General features: G+C 46.7%; 1 protein-coding gene across 1 annotated transcript in view; it reads left to right on the forward strand.

Moving 5' to 3' along the window:
- The window catches only part of LOC124038557 (brain-specific angiogenesis inhibitor 1-associated protein 2-like protein 1), a 75,233-nt gene that overhangs the window by 53,570 nt on the left and 3,137 nt on the right, over positions 1–18,526 (forward strand). Inside the window, exons 8-13 of the mRNA XM_046354575.1 lie at positions 3,378–3,533; positions 7,638–7,770; positions 8,492–8,702; positions 15,548–15,607; positions 15,757–15,901; positions 18,418–18,458. Of these exons, the coding sequence (XP_046210531.1) occupies positions 3,378–3,533; positions 7,638–7,770; positions 8,492–8,702; positions 15,548–15,607; positions 15,757–15,901; positions 18,418–18,458 (746 nt within the window). The remainder of the gene's footprint in view (positions 1–3,377; positions 3,534–7,637; positions 7,771–8,491; positions 8,703–15,547; positions 15,608–15,756; positions 15,902–18,417; positions 18,459–18,526) is intronic.

The following is an 18,526-nucleotide window of genomic DNA, read 5'->3' on the forward strand; positions in this document are numbered from 1 at the left end:
TCCCCAGTCCGGAGCCTCCAGCGACGGTCCCCAGTCCGGAGCCTCCAGCGACGGTCCCCAGTCCGGAGCCTCCAGCGACGGTCCCCAGTCCGGAGCCTCCAGCGACGGTCCCCAGTCCGGAGCCTCCAGCGACGGTCCGGAGCCTCCAGCGACGGTCCGGGGCCTCCAGCGACGGTCTCCAATCCGGAGCCTCCAGCGACGTCATTCAGCCCGGAGCCTCCAGCGACGGTCTCCAATCCGGAGCCTCCAGCGACGTCCCCAGCCCGGAGCCTCCAGCGACGGTCGTCAGCGACGGTCAGCCGGAGCCTCCAGCGGTCGTCCATTCAGCCGGAGCCTCCAGCGACGGTCCCCTGGTCCGGAGCCTCCAGCGACGGTCCCCTGGTCCGGAGCCTCCAGCGACGGTCCCCTCCAGCGTCCGGAGCCTCCAGCGACGGTCCCCTCCAGCGTCCGGAGCCTCCAGCGACGGTCCCAATCCGGAGCCTCCAGCGACGGTCCCCGGTCCGGAGCCTCCAGCGACGGTCCGGAGCCTCCAGCGACGGTCCGGAGCCTGGTCCGGAGCCTGGTCCGGAGCCTCCAGCGACGGTCCGGAGCCTCCAGCGACGGTCCGGAGCCTCCAGCGACGGTCCGGAGCCTCCAGCGACGGTCCGGAGCCTCCAGCGACGGTCTCCAATCCGGAGCCTCCAGCGACGTCATTTAGCCCGGAGCCTCCAGCGACGGTCTCCAATCCGGAGCCTCCAGCGACGTCATTCAGCCCGGAGCCTCCAGCGACGGTCTCCAATCCGGAGCCTCCAGCGACGTCATTCAGCCCGGAGCCTCCAGCGACTTCCTGATTGATCCTCCGCAACGATGGTGCACAGTCCGGGGCCCGCAACGAGGGTCCCCAGTCCGGGGCCCGCAGCGAGGGTGACCAGTTCGGGGCCCGCAGTGAGGGTGCCCAGGCCGGGGCCCGCAGCGAGAGTCCTTAGTCCGGGGCCCGCCTCGAGGTTTCCCTGTCCGGGGTCGGCGGCGAGGGTCCCCACACCAGAGGCATCACCAAAGCGGGGTGAGCCAGCGGTGGAGCATGGTCTACATCCCGCACCAGAGCCTCCACCGAGGAGAGATGCCCACCCAGACCCTCCCCTATAGGTTCAGGTTTTGCAGTACTGTCACACCCTGACCTTAGAGGGCTTTTTATGTCTCTATGTGTGATTTGGGTGGGCATTCTATGTTCATTTTTCTATGTTTTGTATTGTATTGTATTCTATGTTTTGTATGGTTCTCAATCAGGGACAGCTGTCTATTGTTGTCTCTGATTGGGAACCAGACATAGGCAGCCCTTTTTCCCACCTGTCTTTGTGGATGGTTGACTTTGTTTATGGCACATAGCCTCTAGCTTCACGGTTTGTTTTGTAGTGTTTATTGTTTTGTTCGGCGTCTTTTCATTCTAATAAAGGAATATGTACTCTTACCACGCTGCACCTTGGTGCAGTTCTTTCGACGGCCGTGACAGTCAATCATAGTTAACTGCAAGGGAACACGTGCTGTCATCATTGCTTAACAGAAAAAGGGCTTCACAGGCAAAGATATTGCTGCCAGTAAGATTGCACCTACATCAACCATTTATCGAATCTTCAAGAACTTTAAAGTTAGCGGTTCAATTGTTGTGAAGAAGGCTTCAGGGCGCCCAAGAAAGTCCAGCAAGCACCAGGACCGTCTCCTAAAGTTGATTCAGCTGCAGGATCGGGGCACCATCAATACAGAGCTTGCTCAGGAATGGCAGCAGGCAGGTGTGAGTGCATCTGCACGCACAGTGAGCCTTTTGGAGGATGGCCTGGTGTCAAGAAGGGCAGCAAAGAAGTCACTTCTTTCCAGGAAAAACATCAGTGACAGACTGATATTCTGCAAAAGGTACAGGGATTGGACTGCTGAAGACTGGGCTAAAGTCATTTTCTCTGATGAATCCCCTTGTCATGTTCGTCGTAAGGATCAGACCAAGGCGCAGTTTGAGTAGAGTTCCACATAATTTTAATCAATCGAAACTCACTGAACAAAACAACAAACAGCCAAACGAAACGTGACGCTACTGATGTGCACTAAGGCAACTACCCTGTATACATAGACAAGATCCCACAACAGAAATGACGAAAATGGCTACCTAAATATGATCCCCAATCAGAGACAACGATAAACAGCTGTCTCTGATTGGGAACCATATCATGCCAACATAGACATACAAAAACTCCTAGACATACAAAAACCCTAGGCATACAAAAACTAGAGTACCCACCCTCGTCACACCCTGACCTAACCAAAATATATAGAAAAACAGAGATATCTAAGGTCAGGGTGTGAAACCCTTTTCCGATTTGTTTGAGGCATCCGGAAAAAAGCTAGTCTGGAGAAGACAAGGTGAGCTCTAACATCAGTCCTGTGTCATGCCAACAGTAAAGCGTCCTGAGACCATTTATGTGTGGGGTTGCTTCTCAGCCAAGGGAGTGGGCTCACTCACAATTTTGCCTAACATTACAGCCACGAATAAAGAATGGTACCAACACATCCCATCACATTGCCATAAGGCAAAAGTGGCTCGGGGAACATAACATCAATATTTTGTGTCCATGGCCAGGAAACTCCCCAGACCTTAATCCCATTGAGAACTCTTGGTCAATCCTCAAGAGGCGGGTGGACTAACAAAAACCTACAAATTCTGACAAACTCCAAGCATTGATTATACAAGAATGGGCTGCCGTCAGTCAGGATGTGGCCCGGAAGTTAATTGACAGCATGCCAGGGAGGATTGCAGAGGTCTTGAAAAAGAAGGGTCAACACTGCAAATATTGACTCTTTGCATCAACTTCATGAAATTGTCAATTAAAGCCTTTGACACTTATGAAATGCTTGTAATTATACTTCAGTATTCCATAGTAACATCTGACAAAAATATCTAAAGCAGCAAACATTGCGGAAATCAATATTTGTGTCATTCTCAAAACTTTTTGCCACGACTGTACACAGACCCATAGAGATCAAATAAAACTGTATTGGTCACATACACATGGTTAGCAGATGTTATTGCGAGTGTAGCGAAATCAGAGGTGCACCCTCTATACCTTTCTATGGACAGCAGGTGTCATTACATTTCCCCAAACAGCCTTTCTCCTCTTGCTCAACTACTAAATGAGGAAACAAGTGGATATCAGATCATGGAAACACATACCCAGTAGAGATATGATTCTGAAAGTAACACACACATTGTTTGACAAAGTAACTGTAGTAATGTTACCCTGTTTGAAAAAGTCAGATGTGACTTTACTCCATCCCCCAACACTGCTGGTTATGAATGCTTTATAAAGCTTTATTATTCCTTTATAACCTGTTTGTATCTATCTGCCCTGTAGGCCAAAGAGCTGCTGGCAGTGAAGCTGCCCAGCTGGCAGGATAAATGCAAAGATGCCACCAAGGTCCCCGACACAGTATTGACCATGCTAGAGGGGCTCCGCACCCCCGTGTCTGGGACCCCAGAAGCCTCGCCTCTCGTCGAACGCTACAACAGGGTGAGTGGGATGTCAGTGACATTATGGCAGTTATTACATTGTTGTTACAATACTATTACAAGAGAAGGACAACATATAATCATTCACCTCTTTGCTTGGTTTCAAGACTTGCCTGTGACCGACCTGGACAAGTCTTGAAATGGTGTTTTTTACATTGGATAAAAGTAAAGATTCCGAGCTAGAAAGGTGTATATCATACACCACAGTTGAGGAACAATGGGAAAGTAATTTTGCTTTGAAAGTTGATAAACTTTCGAGAAAATGGACCTTGTTTTGGTACAACTACAGAATCAAATCAAATTGATTTACATAGCCCTTCTAACATCAGCTGATATCTCAAAGTGCTGTACAGAAACCCAGCCTAAAACTCCAAACAGCAAGCAATGCAGGTGTAGAAACACGGTGGCTAGGAAAAACTCCCTAGAAAGGTCAAAACCTAGGAAGAAACTTAGAGAGGAACCAGGCTATGAGGGGTGACCAGTCCTCTTCTGGCTGTGCCGGGTGGAGATTATAACAGAACATGGCCAAGATGTTCAAATGTTCATAAATGACCAGCATGGTCAAATAATAATAATCACAGTAGTTGTCGAGGGTGCAACAAGTCAGCACCTCAAAAGTAAATGTCAATTGGCTTTTCATAGCCAATCATTGAGAGTATCTCTACCACTCCTGCTGTCTCTAGAGAGTTTAAAACAGCAGGTCTGGGACAGGTAGCATGTCCGGTGAACAGGTCAGGGTTCCATAGCCGCAGGGAGAACAGTTGAAACTGGAGCAGCAGACCGGTCAGGTGGACTGGGGACAGAAAGGAGTCATCATAGTCCTGAGGCATGGTCCAAGGTCTCAGGTCCTACAAGAGAGAGAGAGAAAGAGAAAGAGAGAGAGAATTAGAGAGAACATACTTAAATTCACACAAGACACCGGATAAGACAGGAGAAGTACTCCAGATATACCAGACCCTATCCCCCGACACATAAACTACAGCAGCATAAATACTGGAGGCTGAGACAGGAGGGTCAGGAGACACTGTGGCCCCATCCGATGATACCCCCAGGCAGGGCCAAACAGGCAGGATATAACCCAGAAGAGCTCTTCTTTGTCTACGTCCATTCAGCATCGTTCACACCCTCTTAAGCCTTAGCCCCACCCACCTCTTTAATGGTTCACATGTGAGGCCATGTGCTAAACAGAGTGAGTACAGTAGTGTACTAAACAACCAACGATTTCAAGACTAAAGACTGATTTATACTACGTCTATCGACATGTCTGTAGACAGTTGTTGCAGTGACATAATGAACATTCTATTGTTATCCGACATCAAACTTGTTGTTCTCATTTTGAAAAAGTAGAAACACAAAAACTAAAGGCTGCACGATGTCAGCAGCCTGGTTGTCCAAAATAACATAACTGGTGTATTTTAACACCAATAAACCCACCCGTTTTTAAACATGTATTTAGTATATGTCAATCTAGCATACCAGGCAACTAAAAGCAACTTTCGAAACAATGTTTTGGTTCGTTTCTAGCTTGTCAGCTGGCTAGCTAACGTTAAGTTACCATATGGCTGACAACGTCTTAACTTTAGCTAATTTGTATTTATTACAGGAAAATAAAATCACAACAAGATCATTATTTACAAGTTAATGGCAAGCTAATTACAGAAAATAGCTTACAATTGTGAGTGTGACAAAATAAAAGCAGGGCATTCTACCGGAGAATTTTCTAACTTGAACGCTGTCTCGTTGGCCTAACGTTATATTCTAATTTGACTTTGGTGCCGGTCATGTTGCTCTTCACATTACAGTCGGGTAAATACACACTATATCAATGAATGTTTATTTGTCACATTGCACAGTATAGAGAAGGTGTAAATCGACACAGTGAAATGGTTACTTGCATAGTAGAGTGTTTTGTTTAAACATGTAGCTAGCTAAACTATGAACCATAATCCCAACTCATAACGTTACTACCCTGCAGGAATCTACAGGTAGATAAAGTTAACCAACTCGGTTCAACGTTTGCTAGCTATGCCTGTTGAGGTTCAGTGTTCCCATTTGGGAACTACCCCTCCCACGTTCAGCTGGAATGTGGCGCAAAAAATATTCTTAAAAATATTTAACCTCCACACATTAACACGTCCAATAGCTCAAATGAAAGATAAACACCTTGTTTATTTACCCAGCAAGTCAGATTTCTAAAATGTTTTACGGCGAAAACATAGCACATATTGATGTCAAACCACCACCGAAGACACAGCTAATTTGCATAGCCAAGTTGAACAAAATATGCAATCAACAAACGCAGGATTAAAAGAAAAATAATTCACTAACCTTTTGAAATCTTCATCAGATGACAGTAATATAACATGTTACACAGTACATTTATGTTTTTTTCAATAATATGCTATATATATCCATAAATCTTTGTTTACAATGACGCATTGTTCAAAAAATGCTACTCAGATGTCCTGAGAAATTACGATAGCTCCGGCAGATAACGTCAGCTAACAAGCAATACACATCATAAACTTTGACTAAATATGCATGTTCTACATATATATAGAAAGATACACTTCTTCTAAATGCAATCGCTGTGTTACATTTATTTTTAACGTTACAGAATTCGTTCACTAGGCTATAATATGAGTCGGCGCTCAGAAATTAGCATTATGGCTCCTCTATCTTGGAGTCCACAGAAACCCAAATTTACCACATAAATATTCCCTTACCTTTGATGTTCTTCCATCAGAAGACCTGGAAGGAATTATACTTACCAAAAACAGCGTTTAGTTTTGAAGTGTCTTTCAGTTATCAAACACGACATATTTCGGTTGAAATGCAGCCAAAATTCAAGTGGATGCGCACCAAAACGTCAAAATTACATATTATATGTCGACTAAACTTGTCAAACTATGTTCAGAATCAAGCTTTAGCATGTTATAAAGGTGCACAACAATCCTGAGCACGAACAGAAACACACGCATCGTTTAATCAATCTTGGAAGAGAGAGATCACCGGAGCAGATCACGCATGAGAGTAACCTGTTTTTTCGCGTGACCGGAAGGTTTCGGCCCGCCAAAAGTCTCGTGAGCACGCGATTCTCACAATGAGAAGCCCCATTGAAAGCAGACATCACGCTGAAGACATGGAAACTGTTCCCAGGTCTGTAGGTGCTTGGGGAGGGTGGGGGCGATGACGTCAAGTTGGGCCAACTTTTATGATGATGAGAGAGTTTGGGAGAATGGCTGCCGTGAGAGTTCTGCTTTACATACAGACATAATTTAAACGGTTTTAGAAGCTTTAGAGTGTTTTCTATTCAATAATAATTATTATATGCATATATTAGCAATTTTGGACAAATGTTTTTTCTGTTTACTATGGGCACGCAATTCCTCCAAAGGGGGCAGTAGTCAGCCCTATCTTTAACAGGCCTAGGTAACAATAGGCTATAACTAGCAATGCAAATGGCTCTGAGATACAAACAATATTATTATTATTACTAGCGAGCCAACTAACAGTATGCTTTAACTTGCAATGAAAACGACTTTCTGACAAAAACGTATCATTTCTGAAAATATAGCTAGCTAGACTCTCTTACCCGTATACTTGGATAAATGCTTGTCCCTCTCTGTCACGGATGCCATGGTTGCCAGGGAGTTTTATACAGCCTTCTGTGTGTTCTCTTTTCGACTCCCTCCAGTTATTTGCAATCAAATGCCCAAATTTTCTCCAACTCCTTAGCTATCATACTCTGCTTCCACCAGGTATTCCACTGATTTCAAATCTTGGTCCTCCAGAAAGTGGAGAGAATTAGCAACACTTTTGCAGTTCTTGATATCTTTTTTAAAAACACATTAGAAAGGACTACATACACATTCTGAGCAGCTCATGTTATAGACCGAAGCGTGCATGTCCAGCCCATCCATTATCTCAGCCAATCAAAAAAAATTATGTTTAGAATAAATGTTTATGTTCAAATGCCTCTTCTGGGAAGTAGTGACGCGCGACATACGCCTTGTTTCCTGAAACAAGTCACAAATGGTATTTGCTCTTCTAGATGCATTGCATGTACTGTGACTTTCATATTTGATGTTTTCTCTGTCCTCAGAACAACAGGGACTCGATGGTTCCTCCACCAGCCCCCCAGCTGAAGGCCCAGATCAGTCCACTGGCTAATATGTTCAACCAGGACGTCCCCCAAGCCTCCTTCACATCCACATCTACATCAGACCACAACTCAGGTACTACTGCAGCCTCACACCTCAGGCTTCAGTCTTTGGATTGAAGTTTGAATATGTGTTACATTGTGTGTGTAGTTGTACTCTATATAACTAAATTTGAAAATATAATGTTTTGGTAGCTGTTCATTTATACAGAGATTCTGTTTAGCTTTACGAGTCCCATACCTCTTTACTCATGTAAGTATGCTGCCTTTCGTAATCTGATCTATACAAATTGATAAAAAAGATGACAGTATAGCATTTGGTGGCTGTCCTAATCTACATGTAATCTTGTTTGGAAATATTTTATCTTGTGCGCTGGGACATTATTGAGTCTGCTCGACAGAATATATACAAAAATCTTAAAAGAAGGTTCAGGATGGTATCTTTATTCCCTTCAAGTTGTGCTGCATGTACCCTTTAATCCTGCTAAAGTATCGATTCTTACTTCATCTAGCATTTGTTCTCCATGTCTTCTCTTATTGAATGTCTAAATTACACAGAAGATTCTGCTGCAAAACCAATTCCCCTCTTTAATGATGCAATAGTTCTTCTCCGTGTGGCCATTTAGACCAGGGTTATAAATCATTAGCTATAAGCCATGTCTCGTTCCTCCGTGATATACTTATTCATGGATTATTTTGAACTCTGCTATTGTGAATATCAAATATTTCAGCGAGTACTTGCTGTCTTTCTACATTTTGATAATAAAACATATTGAACTTGAACTTTGACCTTCCAGGCCAGAGCAGTATGGAGAACAGTGGAAGCCTGTCTCTATCCCGGTCAGTGTCGATAGGTTCTAGGCTGAAGCTACGGGTCAGGACCATCTTCCCCCACACGGCCGGCAACAACGACACACTCCTGTCCTTTGATGATGGTGACATCATCATACTGCTCATCAAGGAGGAGAAGGACGGATGGCTATACGGAGAGCTGGAGAAGACCCGGCAGTAAGTCACTTCATGAAGCATTATTACACCTTTATAAATGCTTTCTAGCCTGAAGAAGACATGGCAGTAAGTCACTATTTACTGGTTATTAAGGGTCTATGAGGATTTATGAAGTTTTATAACACATTTATAGAGGCTTATTGACTTGGCAGTGAGTCACTGTGTATTGAGAGTTTGTTCAACTTTATTACAACTTTACAAAGATTTATTACACCCTAATTAAGGCTCATTTCCCAGGAGAAGACCCGGACGCAGATCTAAGGTCTCTCAGTGAAGTTATGCAATCTGTCACAGTGCTAGAGGTTATAACACTATTACCCTAAGCTTGCTAGCTACCACAACTGAAGGCGATAGAAGGTAACTGAGCTCTTAGGGACACGTGGCTTTGCTCTCCATCATGTTGAGTTTGAGTTTATTTAATTTTTATAGGGACAGTGCACATTAATCAACGTTTTAGTAAAAGTGCCAGTTTTAGCCAGTCGGCTAATTTTCAACCGCAGTCCCTGGGCAGGTTATTAAAAGCAATTACAATATAGACAATAGCAACATAGGACAAGCAATACATAGAATACAGACAGAGCAACATAGGACAAGCATGACATAGTATACAGACATAGCAACATAGGACAAGCATGACATAGCATACAGACATAGCAACATAGAACAAAAAGCAGCAAGACAAAATTCATAAAAGCAACAGTGGAACATGGAAAGCGGCAACACACAGCTAGGGACCATGTTCACAAATCTGATTGACCTTTAGCCGTGTCTTCAAGCATTTTGTGAAAGTGTGATATGTGGTGCAGTTGTGTGTGTCTAATGGCAGTGTATTCCAGACATGGGAAGCTCTCACAGAGAAAACAGATTTTCTAAAGGTGCTTTTCTTTAAGGGAACTATACAATCACCTCTCATGGCAGACCTTGTGGATCTGCTGCCATATGTTTGGGTTTTCTGTTTAACAAAAATACTGAGTGGAGGGGGAGCCTGTCCATTTAGGATCTTGAATACAAGACATGCGTCAGTGTATTGCACAAGATTTTCCCAACTCAGGAGCTCATGCTTTCTGAGGATGTAATAGTGATGATGGCTATTGGGCTTCCTATCAAGCACTTTGAGAGCCTGTTTGTAGACAGACTGAATAGGTCTTAATGTTGTACAGCAAGCTTGGGCCCAACTAGTCAAGCAGTATGTTAAGTGGGGGAGTATCATAGATTTGAAGTACAGTTTTGCTACCTCTCTAGTCAAACAATTTCGTATAAATCTGAAATTAGCTAGGTTGAATTTGGTCGTTGAATTACTTCTTTCACATGCTTTTTAAAAGAGAGGTTGGAATCAAGTATGATGCCAAAGTACTTAAAATCAGATAGCACCTGGAGCTTCTCCCCTGACACATAGACATCTGGCTCAGTAGCATCTGTTGCCCTCTTTGTGAAGAACATGCAGTTTTTTTCACATTGAGATGCAAACACAAGTCACTGAGCCACTTTGTAACCTGGACCACTACAGTAGTGAGTTCTTGTGCAGCTTGTTGTTTGCTCTTTGCATGCACATATATCACTGTATCCTCTGCATACATTTGAACTTCAGACCCAGTACAGACAGAAGGCAGATCATTAATGTACAGGCTGAATAGGAGGGCCCCCAGTAGTGACCCTTGGGCACGCCCACATCATAGCTAAGAGTGGGCAACAGCTCATTGCTCACTCTGACACACTGAGTTCTGCCTTCAAGGTATGATTTCATCCATCTCAAGGCATAAGGGGAAAAGTTGAACTTGGACAATTTTGTGATGAGAATCTCATGGTTAACAGTATCAAAAGCCTTCCTTAGTTTCAGAAACACAGCCCCAACAACACCCCCTTTGTCCATTTTGGACTTCACATTTTCCAGAAGAAAGCAGCCTCACTTGGCTGGTTGTGTTTTTTGGGACATACAATGATGAATGTTGATGTGGAAACGCAACAAGAAATTCAACACGTGAGAGGGTGGCGAGGGGTTGTTGAAAGGTAGTTTGGTCAAACTACACCGTTGAAAGACCATTGGCGATTGTGATGTCTGCTCATACACAGACGTTGTGGAGAGAAAAGGATGAATGCCAACCCGTCTTCTTGAAACGCCATCTTTGTTTATGTTCTTTCATCTCTGAATACAGTGAAGGTAGAGCCTGGTACCAGCTGAATGTAGCGCACCCATGATCTTTTGTTAAGGCCACAGAGACCGATGGCTCAAATCCAACTTAGTAATTATGTGTGCATGCTTTGATGCTAAGTCTACTGTATGGCTGTATCTCCCATCTTCTAGCTGGTCATTAAAGTCATTCGTGCTCGTATGTATGTGAAAGATCGGGGAGAGAGAGCCAGAGAGCGAGATAAGATGAGGGACAGTGTCTGACAGACCAACCAACCTGCACATGTCCTCTATGCTAATTGTTATTGTTCAATGTTGCAAGTTCAAACCCCTGAGCTGACAATGTTGTTCTGCCCCTGAACAGGCAGTTAACCCATTGTTCCTAGGCGGTCATTGAAAATAAGAATTTGTTCTTAACTGACTTGCCAAGTTAAATAAAGGTAAAATAAATGTAATAAAATAGCGGGGTGAACAGGCAGTGGCTCGGGTGGTTGTTGTCCTTGATTATCTTTATGGCCTTCCTGTGACATCGGGTGTAGGTGTCCTGGAGGGCAGGTAGTTTGCCCCCGGTGATGCATTGTGCAGACCTCACGTTACGGTTGTGGGCGGAGCAGTTGCCATACCAGGCGGTGATACAGTCCGACAGGATGCTCTCGATTGTGCATCTGTAAAAGTTTGAGTGCTTTTGGTGACAAGCCAAATTTCTTCAGCCTCCTGAGGTTGAAGAGGCGCTGTTGCTTCTTCTTCACCACGCTGTCTGTGTGGGTGGACCAATTCAGTTTGTCTGTGATGTGTACGCCGAGGAACTTAAAACTTACTACCCTCTCCACTACTGTCCCGTCGATGTGGATAGGGGGGTGCTCCCTCTGCTGTTTCCTGAAGTCCACGATCATCTCCTTTGTTTTGTTGACGTTGAGTGTGATGTTATTTTCCTGACACCACACTCCGGGGGCCCTCACCTCCTCCCTGTAGGCCGTCTCGTCGATGTTGGTAATAAAGTCTACCACTGTAGTGTCGTCTGTGTCACGCCTTGGTCTTAGTATTTTGTGTTTTCGTTAATTATTTGGTCAGGCCAGGGTGTGACATGGGTTTATGTTGTTGTATTTCGTATTGGGGTTTTGTAATTATTGGGCTGAGTAGGGGTGTTGCATAGGCTTGGCTGCCTGAGGCGGTTCTCAATCAGAGTCAGGTGATTCTCGTTGTCTCTGATTGGGAACCGTATTTAGGTAGCCTGGGTTTCACTTTGTATTTCATGGGTGATTGTTCCTGTCTCTGTGTAGTGTTCACCAGATAGGCTGTATTGGGTTTCACGTTCCGTTTGTTGTTTTTGTATCTATAAGTTATTTTCATGTATCGTCGTTTCTTTATTAAAGACATGAGTAACCACCACGCTGCATGTCGGTCCGACTCTCTTTCGACAAACGAAGAACGCCATTACAGAATGACCCACCACACACGGACCGAGTGGCGTGGTAACAGGCAGCGACAGCATGAGCAGCGAAGGGAGGATGAATTATTCGGAGAATGGACATGGGAGGACGTTATGGATAGCAGAAGCTTGGAGTATACGACGTGGGAAGAAATAGACAGGTGGACGGTCGACCCAGAGAGAGTGCCGGAGCCCGCCTGGGATTCGCTGGAGCAGTGCGAAGAGGGCTATAGGAGAATGGAGTCGAAGAGAAAGACACGGCGGCGCAGAAAGAAACCCGAGAGTCACCCCCGAAAATGTATTGGGGGAGGGCTCAGGGAGAGAGTGGCAGAGTCAGGATTCAGACCTGAGCCAACTCTCCCTGTTAATTGTGAGGAGCAGCGATATAAGGACTTCTGGACTTGGGAGGAGATATTAGACGGAAAAGGACCCTGGGCTCAGCCTGGAGAATATCGCCGTCCCAAGGAAGAACTGGAGGCGGAGAAAGCGGAGAGGCGCTGGTATGAGGAGGCAGCACGGCGACGCGGATGGAAGCCCGAAAAGCAGCCCCCCAAAAAATATTAGGGGGGGATTTACAGGGCGTATGGCTATGCCAGGTAGGAGACCTGCGCAAACTCCCTGTGCTTACCGGGGGGCTAGAGAGACCGGGCAGGCACCGTGTTATGCTATGCAGCGCACAGTGTTTCCAGTGCGGGTGCATAGCCCGGTGTGGTTCATACCAGCCCTTCGTATTGGCCGGGCTAGAGTGGGCATCGAGCCAGGTAAGGTTGGGCAGGCTCGGTGCTCAAGAGCACCAGTGCGCCTGCACGGTCCGGTCTATCCAGAGCCACCTCCACACACCAGTCCTCCGGTAGCAGCTCCCCGCACCATGCTTCCTGTGCGTGTCCTCGCTCCAGTATCACCAGTGCCAGCACCACGCATCAGGCCTACAGTGCGCCTCGCCTCTCCTGTGCTGTCGGAGTCTCCCGCCTGTTCAGCGCTATCAGAGGCTTCCTCCTCTACAGCGCTGCTGGAGTCTCCTGTCTGTTCAGCGCCATCAGAGCCTTCCTTCCCTCCTGCGCTGTCGGAGTCTCCCGCCTGTTCAGCGCTATCAGAGCCTTCCTCCTCTACAGTGCTGCCGGAGCCTCCTGCCTGTTCGGAGCAGCCTGAGCTGTCAGTCTGCATGAAGCAGCCAGAGCTGTCAGTCTGCATGAAGCAGCCAGAGCTGTCAGTCTGCAAAGAGCTGCAGTCTGCAAGGAGCTGTCAGTCTGCAAGGAGCTGCCAGTCTGCAGGGTGCTGTCAGCCTGCATAAAGCAGCCAGAGCTGTCAGTCTGTATGAAGCAGTCAGAGCTGTCAGCCTGCATGGAGCAGTCAGAGCTGTCAGTCTGTATGAAGCTGCCAGAGCTGTCAGTCTGCATAAAGCAGCCAGAGCTGCCAGTCTGCAAGGAGATGCTAGTCTGCAAGGAGCTGCCAGTCTGCATGGAGCAGTCAGAGCTGTCAGCCTGTATGAAGCAGTCAGAGCTGTCAGCCTGCATGGAGCAGTCAGAGCTGTCAGTCTGTATGAAGCTGTCAGTCTGCATGAAGCAGCCAGAGCTGCCAGTCTGCAAGGAGCTGCTAGTCTGCAAGGAGCTGCCAGTCTGCATGGAGCAGTCAGAGCTGTCAGCCTGCATGGAGCAGTCAGAGCTGTCAGTCTGCATAGAGCAGCTAGATCCGCCAGTCAGCCATGATCTATCTAGATCTGCCAGTCAACCAGATTCTTCCAGATCTGCCAGTCAACCAGTCTCTTCCAGATCTGCCAGTCAACCAGAATCTTCCAGATCTGCTAGTCAACCAGAATCTTCCAGATCCGCCAGCCAGCCAGGATCTACCGGAGCCGGCTACCTACCTGAGCTTCATCATGGGCTTCCTCTCAGTACTGGGCTTCCTCTCAGTACTGGGCTTTCTCTCAGTACTGGGCTTCCCCTCAGTCCCGAGCTGCCCTTCAGTCCCGAGCTGCCCCTCAGTCCCGAGCTGCCTCAGTCCCGAGCTGCCCCTCAGTCACGAGCTGCTCCTCAGTTCAGTGGGGTTCTGGGTGAGGACTATTAGGTCATGGTCGGCGGCGAGGGTGGATTATCCCAGGACGCGAAGGCGAGGAACTAGGACATTAATGGAGTGGGGTCCACGTCCCGAGCCGGAACCGCCACCATGGACAGACGCCCACCCGGACCCTCCCTATGGTTTTGAGGTGCGTCCAGGAGTCCGCACCTTAGCGGGGGGTTCTGTCACGCCTTGATCTTAGTATTTTGTGTTTTCGTTAATTATTTGGTCAGGCCAGGGTGTGACATGGGTTTATGTTGTTGTATTTCGTATTGGGGTTTTGTAATTATTGGGATTGCGGCTGAGTAGGGGTGTTGCATAGGCTTGGCTGCCTGAGGCGGTTCTCAATCAGAGTCAGGTGATTCTCGTTGTCTCTGATTGGGAACCGTATTTAGGTAGCCTGGGTTTCACCTTGTATTTCGTGGGTGATTTTTCCTGTCTCTGTGTAGTGTTCACCAGATAGGCTGTATTAGGTTTCACGTTCCGTTTGTTGTTTTTGTATCTATAAGTTATTTTCATGTATCGTCGTTTCTTTATTAAAGACATGAGTAACCACCACGCTGCATGTCAGTCCGACTCTCTTTCGACAAACGAAGAACGCCGTTACAGTCTGCAAACTTGATGATTGAGTTGGAGGCATGCATGGCCATGCAGTCGTGGGTGAACAGGGAGTACAGGAGAGGGCTCAGAACGCACCCCTGTGGGGCCCCAGTGTTGAGGATCAGCGGGGTGGAGATGTTGTTACCTACCCTCACCACCTGGGGGCGTCCCATCAGGAAGTCCAGTACCCAGTTGCACAGGGCGGGGTCGAGACCCAGGGTCTCGAGCTTGATGGCGAGTTTGGAGGGTACTATGGTGTTAAATGCTGAGCTGTAGTCGATGAACAGCATTCTCACATAGGTATTCCTCTTGTCCAGATGGGTTAGGGCAGTGTGCAGTGTGGTTGCAATTGCGTCGTCTGTGGACCTATTGGGGCGGTAAGCAAATTGGAGGGGGTCTAGGGTGGAGGTGATATGGTCCTTGACTAGTCTCTCAAAGCACTTCTCTCAAAGTCGTTTAGCTCAGTTACCTTAACTTTCTTGGGAACAGGAACAATGGTGGCCCTCTTGAAGCATGTGGGAACAGCAGACTGGGATAAGGATAACCACTAGGCTACCTAGTGGATGAAAGGTGTGATGTTCGTCATTGTTGTTTTATTGGGCTAATATTTTGGTGTGTCTGTGTTTGTTTCAGGCGGGGCTGGTTTCCCTCATCTTACTGCCGACCTTACAATGAACCACTGATCTCAAACAGGTACGACACATAGCCATGTGATGATCTTATGATATTGTTTACACGTACCCTCTCAAATCTATAGGGGGCTTTCAAGAAGTGTCTAGAAACAAGGTTATTTTGGGCCAGGTAAAGTCCTAACATTTGTGTGTATCTGTCTATGTCTACAGTTTGGGGACACCGGTGCGTCGTCTGAGTGTGGCCAGTCTTCCGGAACAGGAAGAGGAGGAGCCTGTTTTGCTGCCGCCGCCAGACTACAGCGACAGGACAGGGAACAGCCTGGTCAGCGCCTCCACACCCTCACCCAAAAACACGGTCAGAACCCAGTCATCCCTTCCACATTCTTACCTGACAATACAGTTAGCACGTCACCTTAAAGTGAAAATCAGTTTGTTGGACTCATTTCAATGTTAAAGCACCTACAAGGTCTCTGAAACGTCTGAAACACTTTGATTTTGATGTTGTCTATTAGCCCATATGCTGGGAAACGGTCTCCTTGGGGTGAACGTTAAACCTTCACCCTCTCCACCGGTTTACAGTTGGCTGACCTAATGTGGAAGAGATTTTATTTGTGTATTTTAACGTGGGCTAGTTAGGGAAGGACTCCCACCACCAAGCACACTTTAAGCTAGGTTATGACAGAAACCTAAGGCCTAAATGTCTTGATGCTGCCACTGATAATTGAGAGAAATAAAAATATATTTAAAAAATGCTGCCTGCCTGGTTTTGTCTCGGTGCAGGAATGAAGGAGGGAGGAAGAGAGGGAGGGACAGAGGACCAGGGGGGATAGGCATACACAGAAATCTTGCTCAACCACACATCTTCAATTAGAACCTGCACTGTGTCAGCTGGTTTGAGAATGAAGTAATCATGGTGTACAGAGCTATAGGCCCTCTCTCTCTCTCTCTCTTTCTCTCCCCATCTTTTTCTCTCTCGCTCTCTCCATCTCTCTCTTCTCATCGCTCTCTCTCCCCCCCATCTTTCTCTCTCTCTCTCTCTGTCTGTCTGTCTGTCTGTCTGTCTGTCTGTCTGTCTGTCTGTCTGTCTGTCTGTCTGTCTGTCTGTCTGTCTGTCTGTCTGTCTGTCTGTCTGTCTGTCTGTCTGTCTGTCTGTCTGTCTGTCTGTCTGTCTGTCTGTCTGTCTGTCTGTCTGTCTCTCTCTCTCTCTGTGTCTCTCTCTCTCTCTCTGTGTCTCTCTCTCTCTCTGTCTCTCTCTCTCTCTCTCTCTCTCTCTCTCTCTCTCTCTCTCTCTCTCTCTCTCTCTCTCTCTCTCTCTCTCTCTCTCTCTCTCTCTGTGTGTCTCTCTCTCTCTCTCTCTCTCTCTCTCTCTCTCTCTCTCTCTCTCTCTCTCTCTCTCTCTCTCTCTCTCTCTCTCTCTCTCTCTCTCTCTCTCTCTCTCTCTCTCTCTCTCTCTCTCTCTCTGTCTCTCTGTCTCTCTCTCTCTGTGTCTCTCTCTCTCTCTGTCTCTCTCTCTCTCTCTCTGTCTCTCTCTCTCTCTCTGTGTCTCTCTCTCTCTGTCTCTCTCTGTGTCTCTCTCTCTGTGTCTCTCTCTCTGTGTCTCTCTCTCTCTCTCTGTGTCTCTCTCTCTCTCTCTCTGTGTCTCTCTCTCTCTCTCTCTGTGTCTCTCTCTCTCTCTCTCTGTGTCTCTCTCTCTCTCTCTCTCTCTCTCTGTCTCTCTGTGTCTCTCTCTCTCTGTCTCTCTGTGTCTCTCTCTCTCTGTCTCTGTCTCTGTGTCTCTCTCTGTCTCTGTCTCTGTGTCTCTCTCTCTCTGTCTCTGTCTCTGTGTCTCTCTCTCTCTCTGTCTCTCTCTGTCTCTCTCTGTCTCTCTCTGTCTCTCTCTCTCTGTCTGTCTCTCTCTCTCTCTCTGTCTCTCTCTCTCCTCTGTTTGATTGTCCTTGTGTGCTGGAACTGCTGCCTCAGGGCATTGAGAGAAATACACTGCTGTTAGGGATGCTATGGTAATAGAGTGGGCATTTCTCACCCCTCTTCTCCCCCTTTCCCCCTCATCTGTTCTACCCCTTCCCCAACTTTCACCCTTTCCTTCCTACAAGTCCCATCCTTTCTTGCTTCCCTTCTTCTTTGCCCCCCCCCCCTCCACCCCCTTTGATCATGTGATTGTGGAGAGGTGACTTTGCCTGTCGCTTAAAGATGAATGGTCCCTGATGTAAGCCACTGTCTGTGGCCTCTTCCATAGCTGCCCATTCACCCTTACTCCTGGACACTGTCTGCCCTCTAGTGTAGCGGTTGTGTTAGGGCAAGGGTTATGTCCTGGAATAGGTTGAGGAGGCCAACAGGGTCATTTCTTTGCAGTGCAAAAACTAAATTCTCTGAAAGTGACCCAGGTGTTATATTTGCTCTGACCGTTGGTGTATCTATTCAATCTATTCTGCTGAATGATTACAGCCTGATCCACTGTTAGATTAGATCTTGAAAAATCAGATAAGGATAGAAAATGAACACAACTTACTTTCTGAGAGTGCAGGTAATTGTTGGTTCAATAGATACACGTTTATACATCCTAAATTACCCCAAACAGCTGCGTAATCAGTTAACCGTCTGTTTTAAAACAATCTTCATCACACTCACATGCTTGGTGTTTCGATAAGATTTCCATCTACTCAGAGAAGAGGTGTGCTGTGTGCTGGCCTTTCTAGACATTCTAGATTCCTGTCACCCAGCATGAGATCATGGCACTCTCTGTCTCCATACGTCCCAGAGTTCTTCACTGAGGAGTGACACAACACTGACAGCTGCATGGGGATAATGCAGCATGTAGTAAATATACACAGCATGTATCATGACTTAAGTGTTTCTCTATCTTTTTGTTAATAGAGCTCTCTACCCAATGAGGTTGGAAAGGTTCCCTTTCTGGGGTAAGTTTTATAATAACTATGTTATAACAATGTAACCTCTCACATGATTTTGATGGGAAATAATAATG

Source organism: Oncorhynchus gorbuscha, linkage group LG06 (genome assembly GCF_021184085.1).
Source record: "Oncorhynchus gorbuscha isolate QuinsamMale2020 ecotype Even-year linkage group LG06, OgorEven_v1.0, whole genome shotgun sequence".
Lineage (NCBI taxonomy): Eukaryota > Metazoa > Chordata > Actinopteri > Salmoniformes > Salmonidae > Oncorhynchus > Oncorhynchus gorbuscha.